The following is a 16,928-nucleotide window of genomic DNA, read 5'->3' on the forward strand; positions in this document are numbered from 1 at the left end:
CTTTCTCGACTTTCTTGACTTTCTTGACTTTCTTGATTTTCTCGACTTTCTTGACTTTCTTGACTTTCTCGACTTTCTTGACTTTCTTGACTCTCTTGACTTTCTTGACTTTCTTGACTTTCTAGACTCTCTTGACTTATTTGACTTTCTTGACTATCTTGACTTTCTTGACTTTCTTGACTTTCTTGACTTTCTTGACTTTCATGGCTTTCTTGACTTTCTTGACTTTCTTGACTTTCATGACTTTCTTGACTTTCATGACTCTCTTGACTTTCTTGACTTTCTTGACTTTCTTGATTTTCTTGACATTCTTGACTTTCTCGACTTTCTCGACTTTCTTGACTTTCTTGACTTTCTTGACTTTCTCGACTTTCTTGACTTTCTTGACTTTCTTGATTTTCTCGACTTTCTTGACTTTCTTGACTTTCTTGATTTTCTTGACTTTTTTGACTTTCTTGACTTTCTTGACTTTCTTGACTTTCTTGACTTTCTTGACTTTCTTGACTTTCTTGACTTTCTTGACTTTCTTGACTTGAATGACTTTCTTGACTTTCTTGACTTTCATGATATTCTTGACTTTCTTGACTTGAATGACTTGAATGACTTTCTTTACTTTCTTGACTTTTTGACTTTCTTGACTTTCTTGACTCTCTTGACTTTCTTGACTTTCTTGACTTTCTTGATTTTCTTGACTTTCTTGACTTTCTTGACTTTCTTGACTTTCTTGACTTTCTTGACTTTCTTGACTTTCTAGACTTTCTTGACTTTCTTGACTTTCTTGACTTTCTTGACTTTCTTGACTTTCTTGACTTTCTTGACTTTCTTGACTTTCTTGACTTTCTTGACTTTCTTGACTTTCTTGACTTTCTTGACTTTCTTGACTTTCTTGACTTTCTTGACTTTCTTGACTTTCTTGACTTTCTTGACTTTCTTGACTTTCTTGACTTTCTTGACTTTCTTGACTTTCTTGACTTTCTTGACTTTCTTGACTTTCTTGACTTTCTTGACTTTCTTGACTTTCTTGACTTTCTTGACTTTCTTGACTTTCTTGACTTTCCTGACTTTCTTTACTTTCTTGACTTTCTTGACTTTTTTTACTTTCCTGATTTTCTTGACTTTCTTGATTTTCTTGACATTCTAGACTTTCTTGAATGCCTTTACTTTCTTCACTTCTTTTCAAAAGAGTCAGACTTCTGTAAAGGCAAGTAATTTCAATTTCCAAACTGTAAATTGTAGCTTCGAAGACTGACAACAGACCGTCTCGATAGTCTTCTAGGAACCCATTATTTTGATGGTCAGCAAATTACCCTTCTCGAAATTTGCTGAAACATAAATTGACCGACTAATGGTTTGGTTGGCGGAAACGCCTCTTCCAGTCGGGGAAAAGAAACAGTTTTTTTCGCGTTCCTTTTTCTTTCGGCACTGACCACGAAAATTTTCCTCCTCACGTCAAGCGGAAGTACCAGGAAGCCAATTGGCGTGTGCCACTGTTTTAGATTACCATAACCAGTTTTTTTTGCCAACATTGATCCGCTTTGGAGCCGGACGTTAGGAGGAAGTCAGCCAACCGTGGCTTGAGAATCTCCCGCAGTCCAGCAACGGCGGCGAGCGCAATGTCGCAGAATTTGCATAAATAAACACCTTCTGGCACGAGAGACGGACGACGGAATGATTCGCCCAAAACGAAGGCTCTTACCAATCCATCGGACCGTTTCGGTACAATGTCGCTGCAGGATTTCTGAGCGCACCGGCCAAGGAAAAGTCATTCCTTATGCTTTCATGTCTGAACTGGCAGTTTCATCATTTGAGCCTTCTATGGAAAAACTATACGCTTTACTCTGAAAACGTGATGTGGCCACGGTGAAGGTCAACACAATTCAGGAGTTATGAATGAGAGTCTAATTAACTGCACGTCACTCTGTTTAGCGGTGATTTAGCACTGGTTTAGACCTTCTCAGGCCTAGAGCAGGACAATTTTGAGGGTCAAAGTTTTCGCATGTACAACGACTTGGTAAATCAATCAATATTAGTTACGAACGAATGACACATCCGTTGTTTAACAGCTCCACTTAATTTGAAATGTGAATACAAATCCATTTGCATTGACAGATGAATTGAATGATTGAACTGAATTTAGGGAAATTGAGCTTAGGATATTCATAAAATTAACATGTGCTTCTTTGAAAGGTTTCTGTTCTCTACTCATTTTAGATTTTTGTTTTCATCACTTCAAGTCTACAATGTGCCAAATTTGATAAGCTATTCTGGTCTCACGGCTGTCAATTTACGACTTGGTTCAAATCACGTGTTTTCCACTTCAATGTGACATTTCGAACAACTTTTTCGAACATAACAACTAAACAAGGCTACCTATCAACTTGTTGAGCCACTTAAAACGAACACTTCTTTCAGGATCATTAATGGGAAACACTGTTTCACCCTCAGGCATGTCGTTCTGTTCAACGTACTTGCCAAATCGGGAAAATCAACTATGGCCATGTGTGAATTTCCAATTGCAAAATCCCGCTGTCGATTGTCACTTGAAGTGGTGCGCCAGTTTGTCGATCTCACAATTTGATGTCGAAATTGTTTCTATATCTGAACGATTTCGATCGAATCGGCGTGTGCGTGAAACAATTTGTCCGTAATCCAGTTATGGACAAATTATTCGAGAACGGTCTTGCTAAGTTGGTCTGCAATGTTAAAACCCTACGTAAATTAAACCTTTATTAGCGAGGAAAAGTGTAGCAAAAATTATTCTCGTGAGGACTGACAACTGCATTTACTTTCTAAAGTTATTAAGTAATTTTTGTACATCTGAAGTTGTTGGCAAAAAAAAAAAAACTTACTCCAAATAAAAGATTTTTTTGTGTTTTCCATTTAGTTGATATTTACTTTGGAATCGAATCATCTTCAATTTTTGAAAAACTTGTTTAAAATGACATTTAGTTTCAACTATCCAAACTACAAAGAATATAATTTTTGTAGTTTATAACTAATTTATTGATCTAGGTCTGCTGGGGCTTCCTAGGTCTGCGTAAAAGCTATGGGTGATCCCTTAGCCCCGTCCGCCACGCGACAGCGTGAAGGACAAGACGTCTTTAAAGTTCAAACGCGCAGCGTGAGTTGTCGGATACCAAAACGGTTTTTTAAAGGACCATGGTTAGCATTTAATCAATTAAAGTACCCAAACCATTAACAAAGCAGAATATTGGTTCTAAAATTAATTTAGTTGGAAAATTTCAAACCTCTTGTTTCATTTAAAAAATCATTTTGAAATGTTCCATTCCGGGATGATAAATGGGATACAATCCGTACAAATGTTTCAGTCCAATCTAGTGTGCTGCGTATAAAAAATATCTGATAACTTTTTACCAGAGTTCCGAAAATCAATCAAAACAAACACTCAGGATGCGTTTCTTGTTGGAAACATTCTGATTGTATAATGGGATATCGCCTCTCGCAACTGCTTTGCCTGACTGGTATGCAATCTCGATCAGCGCTCCACTCAGCAATGCAAACCGAGTCGCTTCATTCAGAATCATCGGTTTTGAGTAAGATACAAACTGATCCATTCTGAATGTCGCTCACTCAGTATCTGCCTTACTTATTTGTAATTCAAAATTTTTTTTTCGCAGAACGAGGAAAATCAAAGAGTTTGTGCGATTCTCAGTAATTTTAACGTAACGGACAATAATTTAATAAGAGAACTTGTTAAAATTTAAAATACGGCGGAAGTGAACATTTTTCCCTCACAAACACAACTGCATTTTGATTTTGTTCATACTGATGTTAAAAAACGTTATAAAAATTAAAAAAAAAATACTAATTCGCTTGCTTAAAATCAAACAACATTCGCTACTGATCGGATTCTTGTTTCACTCACTCACTGCCTCAACCATTCACTCCTGATCGAAGACCAACATGATTCGCCGTATGCATCGCGCATTGGTGAGATTCCAATTTGATGATGGTGCTGCATCATGCAAGCATCATGCGAAGTGATCTGTATTTTAGCGATGAATTGGACGATCGATGATCGGAAAGGTCCAGTAGCAATCAATAACAAAACCCGACTGCTGTACGTTCAGTTGCGAAGTGCAATCAGAAACATTCATTGAAAGTGAGTGAGTTTCGGAACACTGCTTTTTACTAGTAAACCTGATCTCCTTGGTTGAGTTTTCAATTAGAAAGCTATAAGCTATACAACAAAAGCTCGAATCGATTGGAATCGATTTTGACAGTTCTATTGTATCGATTGGAATTTTGTGTTTCAGACGTCGCTTCTCTTACATGGTTCACTACTTTTTACTGTCCTCAACAAATTTCGATTTTCAGAACTAAAGAGACTACATACAAAGAGGCGCAGTCTGATCCCTTTTGAAATTATAAGTTTGCAACCCTGTTGTGGGGCTGCCTTAACCTTCCAAAGTCGTTCGGGTCAATATGACCCGAAGCGCACATTCAAATCATCATAACTCTTCGAGAAAAAATCGCAAAAATTTGATTTTAAAAACCTCCCTGGGGAATCACGAAATACACAATCTGTAGTACCAGGCAACTTCCTGTGACCACCGGAAGTGCTCCCTCAAAAAAATCCGTAATTAGGCTGTTCGGGTCTATATGACCCGAGAGTTTGCGTAAGTTCCCCTGGCCGCAAATATTGACCGATTTCGATAAATTTTAATTCATTGTATAGATAATTTATTCTAGTTCCTCAATATTGAAAAATAAAGTCGAAATATTTTACGAAATCACCAGTAGCTGATTCCGAATGAAAAAAATCCCGAAAAAGAGCTCTTTTTAGAATGCCTATAACTTGAGACAGGTTCCAAATATTGCGCTGATTTTATAATATTTGGAATTGTCAAGAATAAATCTATCCATGGATGTATAAATTGTTGGTGGTCCAAAGGAAGTTTTGGCCGCTATCCCGGAACTTCCGGTAGAAAAAATTCTTACTTCAAAAAAGTCACCCAATTTTTGCTTTGCATTGCTGTATCTCGGTTACCAATGGATCGATTCTCTAAATTCAAATTTTAGTTTTTTTTCGTTAACTTTATTATTATTTCCGTAGAACATAGTTGGTTCCTCAAAAATCTCAGTTGTTCAGTATATGGTAATGAAACTCACATCTTTTTTGTCATTTTTCAAACTCCCCCTCGTGTCGGTGGGTTTACGCGATTTTGTTAGCCTGATTTCTCTGAAATTTGAACTCAAATTGGTCACTTTTTATATACCTAGAGATTCATTAGAATCTCCTCTTTCGATTGACATACATTTTGTGTGGTGTTTTGAAAATTTGTAGCAACGTTTTTCGAATTTACTGAAAGCTGCCAGATTTCAACCAGTTTGGTCCACGTTTTCAACAGGTTGGTGTACAAATCTCGCTCCCCTCACGTAGCTGCGGGAGAAACAAATCCTGTAGCTCTCTTTTGTCGCTCACCAAATCTACCACCCAACCCAGCAGCAGGAGGAACTGCCGTCTCGCCGCGTGGTTTGTTGATTGATTGTGCTGATGCTGATAACGAAATGAATGCTTTATTGTTGTAGGAATTGCTTGAATCTTTTTTGATTTAATATTTTAATGGATGGGCAACATTTCTAAAGTTCACGTCCATGATTTCAGATTCAGATTACAGATTTCAGATTGCAGATTTCAGATTTCAGATTCAGATATCAGATTTCAATTTCAAGATCCGATTTCAGATTCAGATTTCAGATTCAGATTTCATTTTCAGATATCAGATTCAGATTTCAGATTCAGATTTCAGATTCAGATTCAGATTTCAGATTCAGATTCAGATTTCAGATTCAGATTTCAGATTCAGATTTCAGATTCAGATTTCAGATTCAGATTTCAGATTCAGATTTCAGATTCAGATTTCAGATTCAGATTTCAGATTCAGATTTCAGATTCAGATTTCAGATTCAGATTTCAGATTCAGATTTCAGATTCAGATTTCAGATTCAGATTTCAGATTCAGATTTCAGATTCAGATTTCAGATTCAGATTTCAGATTCAGATTTCAGATTCAGATTTCAGATTCAGATTTCAGATTCAGATTTCAGATTCAGATTTCAGATTCAGATTTCAGATTCAGATTTCAGATTCAGATTTCAGATTCAGATTTCAGATTCAGATTTCAGATTCAGATTTCAGATTCAGATTTCAGATTCAGATTTCAGATTCAGATTTCAGATTCAGATTTCAGATTCAGATTTCAGATTCAGATTTCAGATTCAGATTTCAGATTCAGATTTCAGATTCAGATTTCAGATTCAGATTTCAGATTCAGATTTCAGATTCAGATTTCAGATTTCAGATTCAGATTTCAGATTCAGATTTCAGATTCAGATTTCAGATTCAGATTTCAGATTCAGATTTCAGATTCAGATTTCAGATTCAGATTTCAGATTCAGATTTCAGATTCAGATTTCAGATTCAGATTTCAGATTCAGATTTCAGATTCAGATTTCAGATTCAGATTTCAGATTCAGATTTCAGATTCAGATTTCAGATTCAGATTTCAGATTCAGATTTCAGATTCAGATTTCAGATTCAGATTTCAGATTCAGATTTCAGATTCAGATTTCAGATTCAGATTTCAGATTCAGATTTCAGATTCAGATTTCAGATTCAGATTTCAGATTCAGATTTCAGATTCAGATTTCAGATTCAGATTTCAGATTCAGATTTCAGATTCAGATTTCAGATTCAGATTTCAGATTCAGATTTCAGATTCAGATTTCAGATTCAGATTTCAGATTCAGATTTCAGATTCAGATTTCAGATTCAGATTTCAGATTCAGATTTCAGATTCAGATTTCAGATTCAGATTTCAGATTCAGATTTCAGATTCAGATTTCAGATTCAGATTTCAGATTCAGATTTCAGATTCAGATTTCAGATTCAGATTTCAGATTCAGATTTCAGATTCAGATTTCAGATTCAGATTTCAGATTCAGATTTCAGATTCAGATTCAGATTTCAGATTCAGATTTCAGATTCAGATTTCAGATTCAGATTTCAGATTCAGATTTCAGATTCAGATTTCAGATTCAGATTTCAGATTCAGATTTCAGATTCAGATTTCAGATTCAGATTTCAGATTCAGATTTCGATTTCAGATTCAGATTCAATTTCAAATTTCAGATTCTAATTTCAGATTCCGATTCAAATTCCGATTTCTGATTAAAGTTTCTGATTAAAATTTCAGAATATTTGTTACTTGAATCATAGATTTTGTGTCTCCTGCAGTAGACACTGCTTGAAATAAAAGAATCGAATCATGATAGCATTCAAAAAAAATGTATCACTGAAGAATTCTAAAATTCAGAAAATTCAGAAAAGAATCACGATAATATTCAAAACAAATGTATCACTGAAGAATTCTAATGATAAAATATCTAAAAAGATTCAAGAAGCTCATTTCAATTTGGAAAAATAATATTTCTCTATTTTAAAATCAAAACATTTACTACGCAAAGAGGCATCAGCATCAGCACAATCAATCAACAAACCACGCGGCGAGACGGCAGTTCCTCCTGCTGCTGGGTTGGGTGGTAGATTTGGTGAGCGACAAAAAGAGAGCTAAAGAATTTGTTTCTCCCGCAGCTACGTGAGGGGTGCGAGATTTGTACACCAACCTGTTGAAAACGTGGACCAAACTGGTTGAAATCTGGCAGCTTTCAGTAAATTCAAAAAACGTTGTTACAAATTCTCAAAACACCACACAAAATGTATGTCAATCGAAAGAGGAGATTCTAATGAATCTCTAGGTATATAAAAAGTGACCAATTTGAGTTCAAATTTTAGAGAAATCACGCTAACAAAATCGTGTAAACCCACCGACACGAGGGGGAGTTTGAAAAATGACAAAAAAGATGTGAGTTTCATTACCATATACTGAACAACTGAGATTTTTGAGGAACCAACTATGTTCTACGGAAATAATAATAAAGCTAACGAAAAAAAACTAAAATTTGAATTTAGAGAATCGATCCATTGGTAACCGAGATACAACAATGCCAAGCCAAAATTGGGTGACTTTTTTGAAGTAAGAATTTTTTCTACCGGAAGTTCCGGGATAGCGGCCAAAACTTCCTTTGGACCACCAACAATTTATACATCCATGGATAGATTTATTCTTGACAATTGCAAATATTATAAAATCAGCGCAATATTTGGAACCTGTCTCAAGTTATAGGCATTTCAAAAAGAGCTCTTTTTCGGGACTTTTTTCATTCGGAATCAGCTACTGGTGATTTGGTAAAATATTTCGACTTTATTTTTCAATATTGAGGAACTGGAATAAATTATCTATACAATGAATTAAAATTTATCGAAATCGGTCAATATTTGCGGCCAGGGGAACGTACGTAAACTGCAGGTTAAATTTATCAAAAATAGATTTGTACGGAAATTTTGCGAACGACTTTGGAAGGTTAAGACTGCTTGGTTTTGCTCGATTGTTGTTGTGGGGCTGCCTTAAGATTGCTTGGTTTTGCTTTTTACTGTCCTCAACAAATTTCGATTTTCAGAACTAAAGAGACTACATACAAAGAGGCGCAGTCTGATCCCTTTTGAAATTATAAGTTTGCAACCCTGTTGTGGGGCTGCCTTAAGACTGCTTGGTTTTGCTCGATTGGAATGACACTGACCACAAATCGAAAATTCCAATCGTCCAATTCGTCTCTTTGTATAGGCTCATTATTCAGAACAAACAAGAAACGTTTCAGACCTGTGAAAAATTTGGTTAGGGTGACATGAAATCATTTAATTCAACTGTAAATTAAATGCTAGTATAATGAACAAATGACCGGTCATAAATTATTAACTACTGAACTGTTGAGTAACAAAATCATTTGAATTGCATAAAGGAATGAAAAAGATTATCATTCATTATATAAAAAATTTACCAGGTGTTGAAACTGACACTCAGCTATTGAAATGAAGCCAGTTCGAATGTTCTATTTAAATATTTTTTTTTTATTTTTGAACACGAGTGTCCAATTATACCTTTACTTTCATAACAATGCTATTGATTTGAAATTGAACTATTTTTTCTTATTTTTATCAATCAATTTCATATTTTCATTATCATTGACGGTTCTTAGAACGCATTCCAGATTCCCCGGTTTTATCCGGGACTGCCCGGATATTCAAGGAAAGTGTCGAAGCGAATCCGTATCGGCCCGGATGCTCGGACTTTATTAAAAATTGCCCGGATTTTGCCCGTATTGATTCACATTATATGCTTAATTTACCAAAAAAAATTAAATTCAATAAGTTTCGATTTTCTTATCCGAAAACGGTTTTTTTTTTCAGATATATTTTTATCAAAATTGAAATTTAAGAAGCATTGAACACAATTTGCTGTGCTTAAACGAAAAAATAAAGTTTTAAGTGATTTTTTTCTATTTTATTCTTGATTATGTTCAATAATCGATAAATTTTGCCCAGATTTGTCCGGAAGTTGTCCGGTTTATGCCAAATTTTTCTGAAAAAAATCTCTCTGAATATTCCAGACCTGGAAACGTGTTTGAAAATTTCTGGAATGCTTAGTAGAGAATCACATCGTTTTTGGCACCGCTAGCAATCGATTCGCTCAGACAAGCAAGCACATAGAAAAGCTCGTATCAGATAAATGTTTTTTACAAAGGACTGAAGCAACTGTCAAATCACATACAAACGGACCGTACCGACTTTTTGGAACCAGAACGTCAGTTCCCCTTTGATTTCAATGGCATTTTGGTACCAAAACGTCAGTGCGGTACTGAAATGTCAGTTCGGAAATTTCCTTCTCATTCAGCCCCTTGGTTTTTTTATAGAGATGAATCATCAGACCGGATGAAAATCACAGAGTTTTTTTTTTAATTTGTTGAGAAAAAAATGAATTTCAATTTGAATTAAAACCTCAAAAAATTTGCCAGCCTATCTTTTCATGTTTACTTCATCCCTTTCTTCTGCGCTCATTCATGTTTATTACGGAAATAAAACAATTCCTGAGGTAACTATGGTAACTATCGTAGCGCATTATGGGAGATCACGGTATAAATAGACATGGTAGGCTACTAACACGAGTAAACAACTCGTTTGAATGTAAACTAGTGACGTAATTACTAAAGTCTTGAACTCGTAAGATAATGCTGCATACACCGAGGATCACTAGATGGATAGTAATGACGACATTATCGGGAAGAAATCACCTTATTATATTGAACACCGTGATGGGAGATTATCATTCAAACAAGTGGATAAATATGTTCCCAAAATGTGTTCAACAATTTGACTGTCATTTCTTTTTCTTACGATCGTAAGATCATAAGTTAACATTTCATTATCAAATTTTGGAAGTGGCTTATGTTTATATGAAGAGAGGAAATTGTACATGGATTTGTGCGGAACTCTGGCTCTTATCCTTTCAGCGGCCGCCATTTCATTTCTTAAAAACTTCCAGCCAGCTCTTATTTGTAAAAAAAACACGTTTGAAAAGTTAGCTCTCTATAGGTAGCCCATTACGGTGCTAAGTTTCAAAAAAAGGTGACCTGAAAGCCGATCTGCTCGTTTTCTATGTTCCTTTCAGGGGGTAGGTCTAAAAAACTGACAGTGGCGCAATTCTCAAAAAGCTCTAAATCTATAGATCGGAAATGAACTCTTCAGAACTTGTTAGAATATCCATGTAAAACTTAAAAAAAAATATCAGTCAGACCGGCAAAATCTAGTTCAGTGGTCGGCAAACCTGAATCTAAGTGCCAAAAACTTCAAATTTTCATAATTCCAGAGTTTGAAAGAGCCACATTACAGATTTATTGTATTGATTTTATTGAAATAAAAAAAATAAAAAAATATATCATATATATGACTGATCAATGAACATTAGTTTACGATATATATTTAAAACCATTAGAGTTTTTTTTCAAACTCTTGTATTTTTCAATTAAATCTTTTTATAAAAACGATTAAGTATATTGTATACCTATATTGTATGTATTGGCAAATATCGAGTAATGAATTTGTTAAATCCATATATGCTTAAATGAATTACTTGCATGGTGTTGAAGTAAAGGGTTTGAACATATTTACAACAGCAGAATATTTATAGTTTTTTCGGCAAAGAAAAGCTTTTTTAAGCTTTCTTAAGACGTTCCCCATATTAAGCTAATCCTTTCCAAAATCCAGAAGTATGAGGTAAAATACTACTAAAATTTATGCAGTCTAAATTCAAATATTCTGCCCCTGACAGCAGGTAAAATTTATAAAATTCATGACATGAAGCGACCGTGTCTACAGAATTTTATGCATCTGGAAAATTCATAAATTTCATGTTATGTTACATGTGATTCTTCAGTATTGTGCGTCCAATTGAATGAAAAATGAAATTCAACACATTATTGTATCAATGCTTGCCAAAGATTAAATTACCGGAAAAAAATTGTGGTTTAACCTGTATAAATCTGAAATATCGTGATTTTGTAACCTTCATATTAAATTCGTGAAAAATAAAATAGAAACAGTACATTTTAACTGGAAAAGTCAAGGATACTTTTGAAGTTTTAAAACAAAATTAACAAAAAAATCAACGGTGATTAACTCTTAATCGAAAATTAAAAAAAAATATGTTCGATACTGAAACTTCTTTCAAAATTTGAGTGATTTTAGTAAATATTGAGTGATTTTGAAAAAACGTCAATTAAGTAATTGATAACGAGTATTTAGCCTGTGATTAAGTTTTAAAATAGATTTGCAGGATTGAAATTTTCATTAATTCTCAATGTTGATTCGAGTTCGAAAAGCTGTCAAACTTCAATTTGTATTTTTCAGTTCTTATTTTTTAAAATTTTGTATTATATCTATTCACATTTTTCAACCCGTTGTTTATCGAGTAGGCTTCCAAATTTTTTTCTGTACGTATCCAGGACGGGCAAATTCTGCGTTGGATTTCTGAATTTTCAACTCAAATCTGAAGAATAGCCGCGCAAATCTACCCAAAATTTACATATTTTCTACAAAAAAGGCTAGGGAGAAGCTGAAAAACATACACATGTAAAATGAATTTTACTTAGGCAGATCCGCGGCTTTTTATCTTATTTTATCTTATCTCACTATTTCAAAATATGCATGCAAATTTATTTTGCTAAAGTTGAAAATTTGGAATCTCGTAAAAATTGTGAATAATCCTCAAAAAACGGATCTTTTTTCCTCGATCTGCGGGCAACCGGACCGGACCTGGCATTTCCCATTATCTTCTTTGAAAATCTGGGCAAACCCCGGGAAAACCGGATAATCTGGAATGCTAATAAAGTATCCATATTCAGAAACATTAAAACTATCGTTTTCAATGAAAAATAGTATTGAGGTTGAATTTTCAAATATTTATGTTGTTTTCTCCAAAAAATTATTGGTCCTTTCCGCTTGTTCCTACAGCGGATGCAATTGAAAAATTCTCTGCTAAACCTATGATATGAAAATCCGTGTGCCACGTAAAAAGACTCAATTCTCGCTTTAGTACGATTTTCCAAATATTTTTTTCAAAAATATATATAACATAAGCGCAGTGAACTAAAGAGCCGCAGCTTTACATAAAAAAAATCCATAAGTTGCCGACCTATGAACTAGTCCGAAAACTTTGATTTTTATTTTTTTCTGATTTTCATCATTTTCTCATGCTTTATCTTCTGATTAGTGATGCTGAACTTCAGCGGCTGAAGTTACTCAACACTGTATTTTTATACAGATTATCGATTACAACAATATATTAATCGTTAAAGTTTTTTTTTTTGTTATAAGTGATTCTAAATTAAGGATTTTAATTCTTTTTTCAAACATATATATTTTAGCAATTTTTCATCATTTTTCAATAATTTAAATATGGGAGGGCTCCGGAATCTGAGCTTTTCTTGAATTAAGTGTCTACTATCCATTACAAATTTAGACGAAATATTTTTTCCCCAATAAACTCTTCGGAATGATGACACGATTACAAAAAATTGGTAAAATTTTAAAAATACCTAGAACACTAAATACTCGTTGGAAATGTATAATTTTTATTACATATTATTGAGATGTCACCCCAACATTATGATGTACGTTTATTAGTGAACTTCAGCTTCTATTATTATTAATTTATGATATTAAAAAAAATACACATTTGTTTTCACTTAATCCCACCTTTTTCACATCCAACGACAGTATTCAGACAGTCTACATCTGTAATACTTTCACCCATCAGTAGTAAAAGCATTTTGTTCTGTTTCATAACAATGTTCTTTTAAATGGATAAACACGATGCCAAAATCTGAGATAATAATTCGCCAATCTTCACTCCACCCACCATGACGTAGCACGTGTTAACAATTAAACACACAAACAATATTTGCCTACTTTGGTCTCCCATCTTGTTTGTTCTCAACTTTCGGTTAAATCGAATTTCTACTTTGACATTCAAATATCGTTTTTTTTCTCTTGTTTCTTTTGTATCTTTCAGTTTAAGTTTTTCTTAGTTTTACGACCCATTTGCAAGCGAAAGAAATCATCTAAAATGGTAAATGCAATAAATTTTAATGGCCACGCATATAAAATCAAACATTTCATATTCCTCTCCTAAAAAAAAGAGTCCATCTAACAAAACACTAATTTGCTCTTTCCTCACTTAATTCGAAAACACGCCATCATTCATCACCTCAACCGGCCAATGTCCACGATAGGTTGTCCTGCAGAGCACCAGCGCCAGTGTCACATCCGCCTCAGCTGCCGCCGCCGGAAGCACCAAGGGTGGCCGCAAGATATCGTCCGCTGCTGGCGGCAACGTCCGGAAAAGGTACCGACACGCGTACCGGGTGATGGTGGGATTCGAACAGCGACCATGGACCCCCACCAAGAGACGTGGCCCGATCGCTGCCGAACATCGAGGCCCTGGACCGCAATATCTGCTGCCACAATTGCTCGGTAAGTTTGTGTTTAGTTTTTATTTTTGAGTCATCATCCCAATCGCTTGACTTTGGCTATGGCGAGGGATTTCATCCCCCGAGACCGAAACCAAACTTGGCTGACATGTGGGAGGAGAAGCTAAGCTGCGTGTCTACTGCAAGCAGCATTGCCTTGTAAGGTCACGATCCAGGGTTAGTTTGCTGCTAGCTTGGTATTACTAAATAGGTAAACACACACACGGTTTTGGTCAAACATGGCTTTAAATAATATATTCCAAATTTTGATACTCGTTGATACTTTTCCGAAATCGGATAGTTGTTATGCTAATGGATGGTCTATTTTTGTTCACGTTTAGGCCACCCCTGCGAAATTAGATTTATTTGAAAGCTCGCAGAACACGGCCAACAGTACCAAATCTGCTCAGATAGGGATATTTATTAAATTGAACATAATTCAAACATTTTCCAAGACGAAATTTTGCATTTATTTAAACTCGCAAAGCAAATACATACGTAGTTAATAGAATGATTCTCTATTTGCCTATCATTCATAACAGAATTTATATCTATAAACTGTTTCAAATTTAAATTGTTTTAATGAAGATACTGGTTGAAAAGGACTAGTTGACCCTTGCCCAACAAGGCCGGATGGCTCAACATGCTAGAGAAGCTGGCCGCCTCAAGCTTCAAATTCTGGGACTGAGCGAAGTTCGTTGGCCTAACACTGAAGAACACAAGACACAGTCTGGGCAAGTACTACTTACTTTTGGTTAGGATTCATGAACGAAAATAATTAAGAAATAGATTTCCATTATTTTTTACAAACATCTTAGTTCGGTTTTATAATTCTTCGTCATAACTGCTTTGCTTAAGAAATTGTTATCCAAATAAAGTCAACGAGTGTATCAAGTTTGTTGTTTCTCTTTTCGCTAGTAGGTCAATAAACATTTGTCCGTTGAGTCATTTGTCCGTCTTTAACATAACATATGCTTTTACATACGACAGCGAAAATGCAAATGCGTTATATTGCGGACTTAGTTTGTTTCTTCATCAACCCTTCATTTCATGATTTTTTTTATCTTTCCTTAAAAATCATGTCAAGCCGAAGTCGATCGATTTTAATTTATTTGTTCAAAGATAATCAATCCTGAATGTCCAAAATCTTTTCCGCAGGTACGAGAGTGGTCGATTCCAAACGGGCGGCCGCTCCGGCATACAGTTTCGGCCAGCGGCACCGGGCCCGGACCGAATCCTTCAGTCCGGGTCCGCTGTACAACATCACCGGGCTCGGCTGCAAAGGTAAAGACACCCCGCCGGCCTACTGTCTGCAGAGCCGGCCCAAGGAGATTCCCAAGTACCTGACGCCGGCCCCGGGCGAGTACAACATCGAGAAGGCGAACCGGATGCTGGTCAAAGCGGCCCCCCGGTACACATTCGGCGTCAAGAAGCCCCCGAAATCGACCAGCGAAACGCCAGGTTGGATCACTTTTGTGTAAAATTATTTAACCACCAACTCACCTCACATTTCTCATATGAATCGCTAATCCCATGTTCTAATTAATCACCTCTTTTCATTGAAAGTTAGTTTGATCTGATCGAAGAAGTGAACTGCAAGATCAAAATTTGTCCTGTAAAATATTGTCTACAAAAAGTATTGAAGAATGTTAATAACTGAGAACTAGGTTTCATGATTTTTAAATTATTCCTGAGCACTATTTTTTTGATTGTTTGATTCACGTTTATAGTACTCTTGAAAAAGGTAGCGGTTTGAAATTATTCTACTCTTAAATTTATGTTTTGTGAAGATTTTTTTGAGTAGATCTAAACAAGTTTATGGTCTTTTCAAAGTATGTAGTTGACATTATGTTTAATATAACTATGGCTTTTCAAATCGAGTTTATACAACTGAGAAATAATAAGAATAGGAGCAAATTATGACTGCGCAAAAGAATGAACAATCTCAAATTTAAGTTTAAGATTTCTCTAATTCGAGAACTTAACATCCGATTCATTATTAAAATAAAAAAAAATCAATGCTTTTGAAAATTTCCAATTCAGAAACAGCATAAAAAATGAAAAAATTATAGAAATTACAGAAACGTCAAAAACGATAAAAAATGACAAAAATCACAACAATTAGAAAAATGACAAAAATGACAAAAATGACAAAAATGACAAAAATGACAAAAATGACAAAAATGACAAAAATGACAAAGATGACAAAAATGACAAAAATGACAAAAATGACAAAAATGACAAAAATGACAGAAATGACAAAAATGACAAAAATGACAAAAATGACAAAAATGACAAAAATGACAAAAATGACAAAAATGACAAAAATGACAAAAATGACAAAAATGACAAAAATGACAAAAATGACAAAAATGACAAAAATGACAAAAATGACAAAAACGATTAAAAATGACAAAAATCACAACAATAAGAAAAATGACAAAAATGACAAAAATGACAAAAATGACAAAAATGACAAAAATGACAAAAATGACAAAAATGACAAAAATGACAAAAATGACAAAAATGACAAAAATGACAAAAATGACAAAAATGACAAAAATGACAAAAATGACAAAAATGACAAAAATGACAAAAATGACAAAAATGACAAAAATGACAAAAATGACAAAAATGACAAAAATGACAAAAATGACAAAAATGACAAAAATGACAAAAATGACAAAAATGACAAAAATGACAAAAATGACAAAAATGACAAAAATGACAAAAATGACAAAAATGACAAAAATGACAAAAATGACAAAAATGACAAAAATGACAAAAATGACAAAAATGACAAAAATGACAATAATGACAAAAATGACAAAAATGACAAAAATGACAAAAATGACAAAAATGACAAAAATGACAAAAATGACAAAAATGACAAAAATGACAAAAATGACAAAAATGACAAAAATGACAAAAATGACAAAAATGACAAAAATGACAAAAATGACAAAAATGACAAAAATGAC

At 34.4% G+C, this 16,928-nt stretch overlaps 1 protein-coding gene across 4 annotated transcripts in view; it reads left to right on the forward strand.

Annotated features, from left to right (window-relative positions):
• Positions 1–16,928, forward strand: part of LOC129746053 (uncharacterized) — a 67,808-nt gene that overhangs the window by 34,765 nt on the left and 16,115 nt on the right. For 3 of the 4 annotated variants that reach the window (XR_008737228.1, XM_055739481.1, XM_055739482.1), the window contains exons 2-4: positions 13,491–13,547; positions 13,711–13,951; positions 15,106–15,408. Coding sequence is in view for 2 of the 4 variants with exons in the window: in XM_055739481.1 (XP_055595456.1) it covers positions 13,545–13,547; positions 13,711–13,951; positions 15,106–15,408 (547 nt within the window). In the remaining 2 variants the exon portion in view is untranslated. The remainder of the gene's footprint in view (positions 1–13,490; positions 13,548–13,710; positions 13,952–15,105; positions 15,409–16,928) is intronic. The other variant, XR_008737229.1, reaches the window with a different exon arrangement.

Source organism: Uranotaenia lowii, chromosome 2, assembly GCF_029784155.1.
Source record: "Uranotaenia lowii strain MFRU-FL chromosome 2, ASM2978415v1, whole genome shotgun sequence".
Classification (NCBI taxonomy): domain Eukaryota; kingdom Metazoa; phylum Arthropoda; class Insecta; order Diptera; family Culicidae; genus Uranotaenia; species Uranotaenia lowii.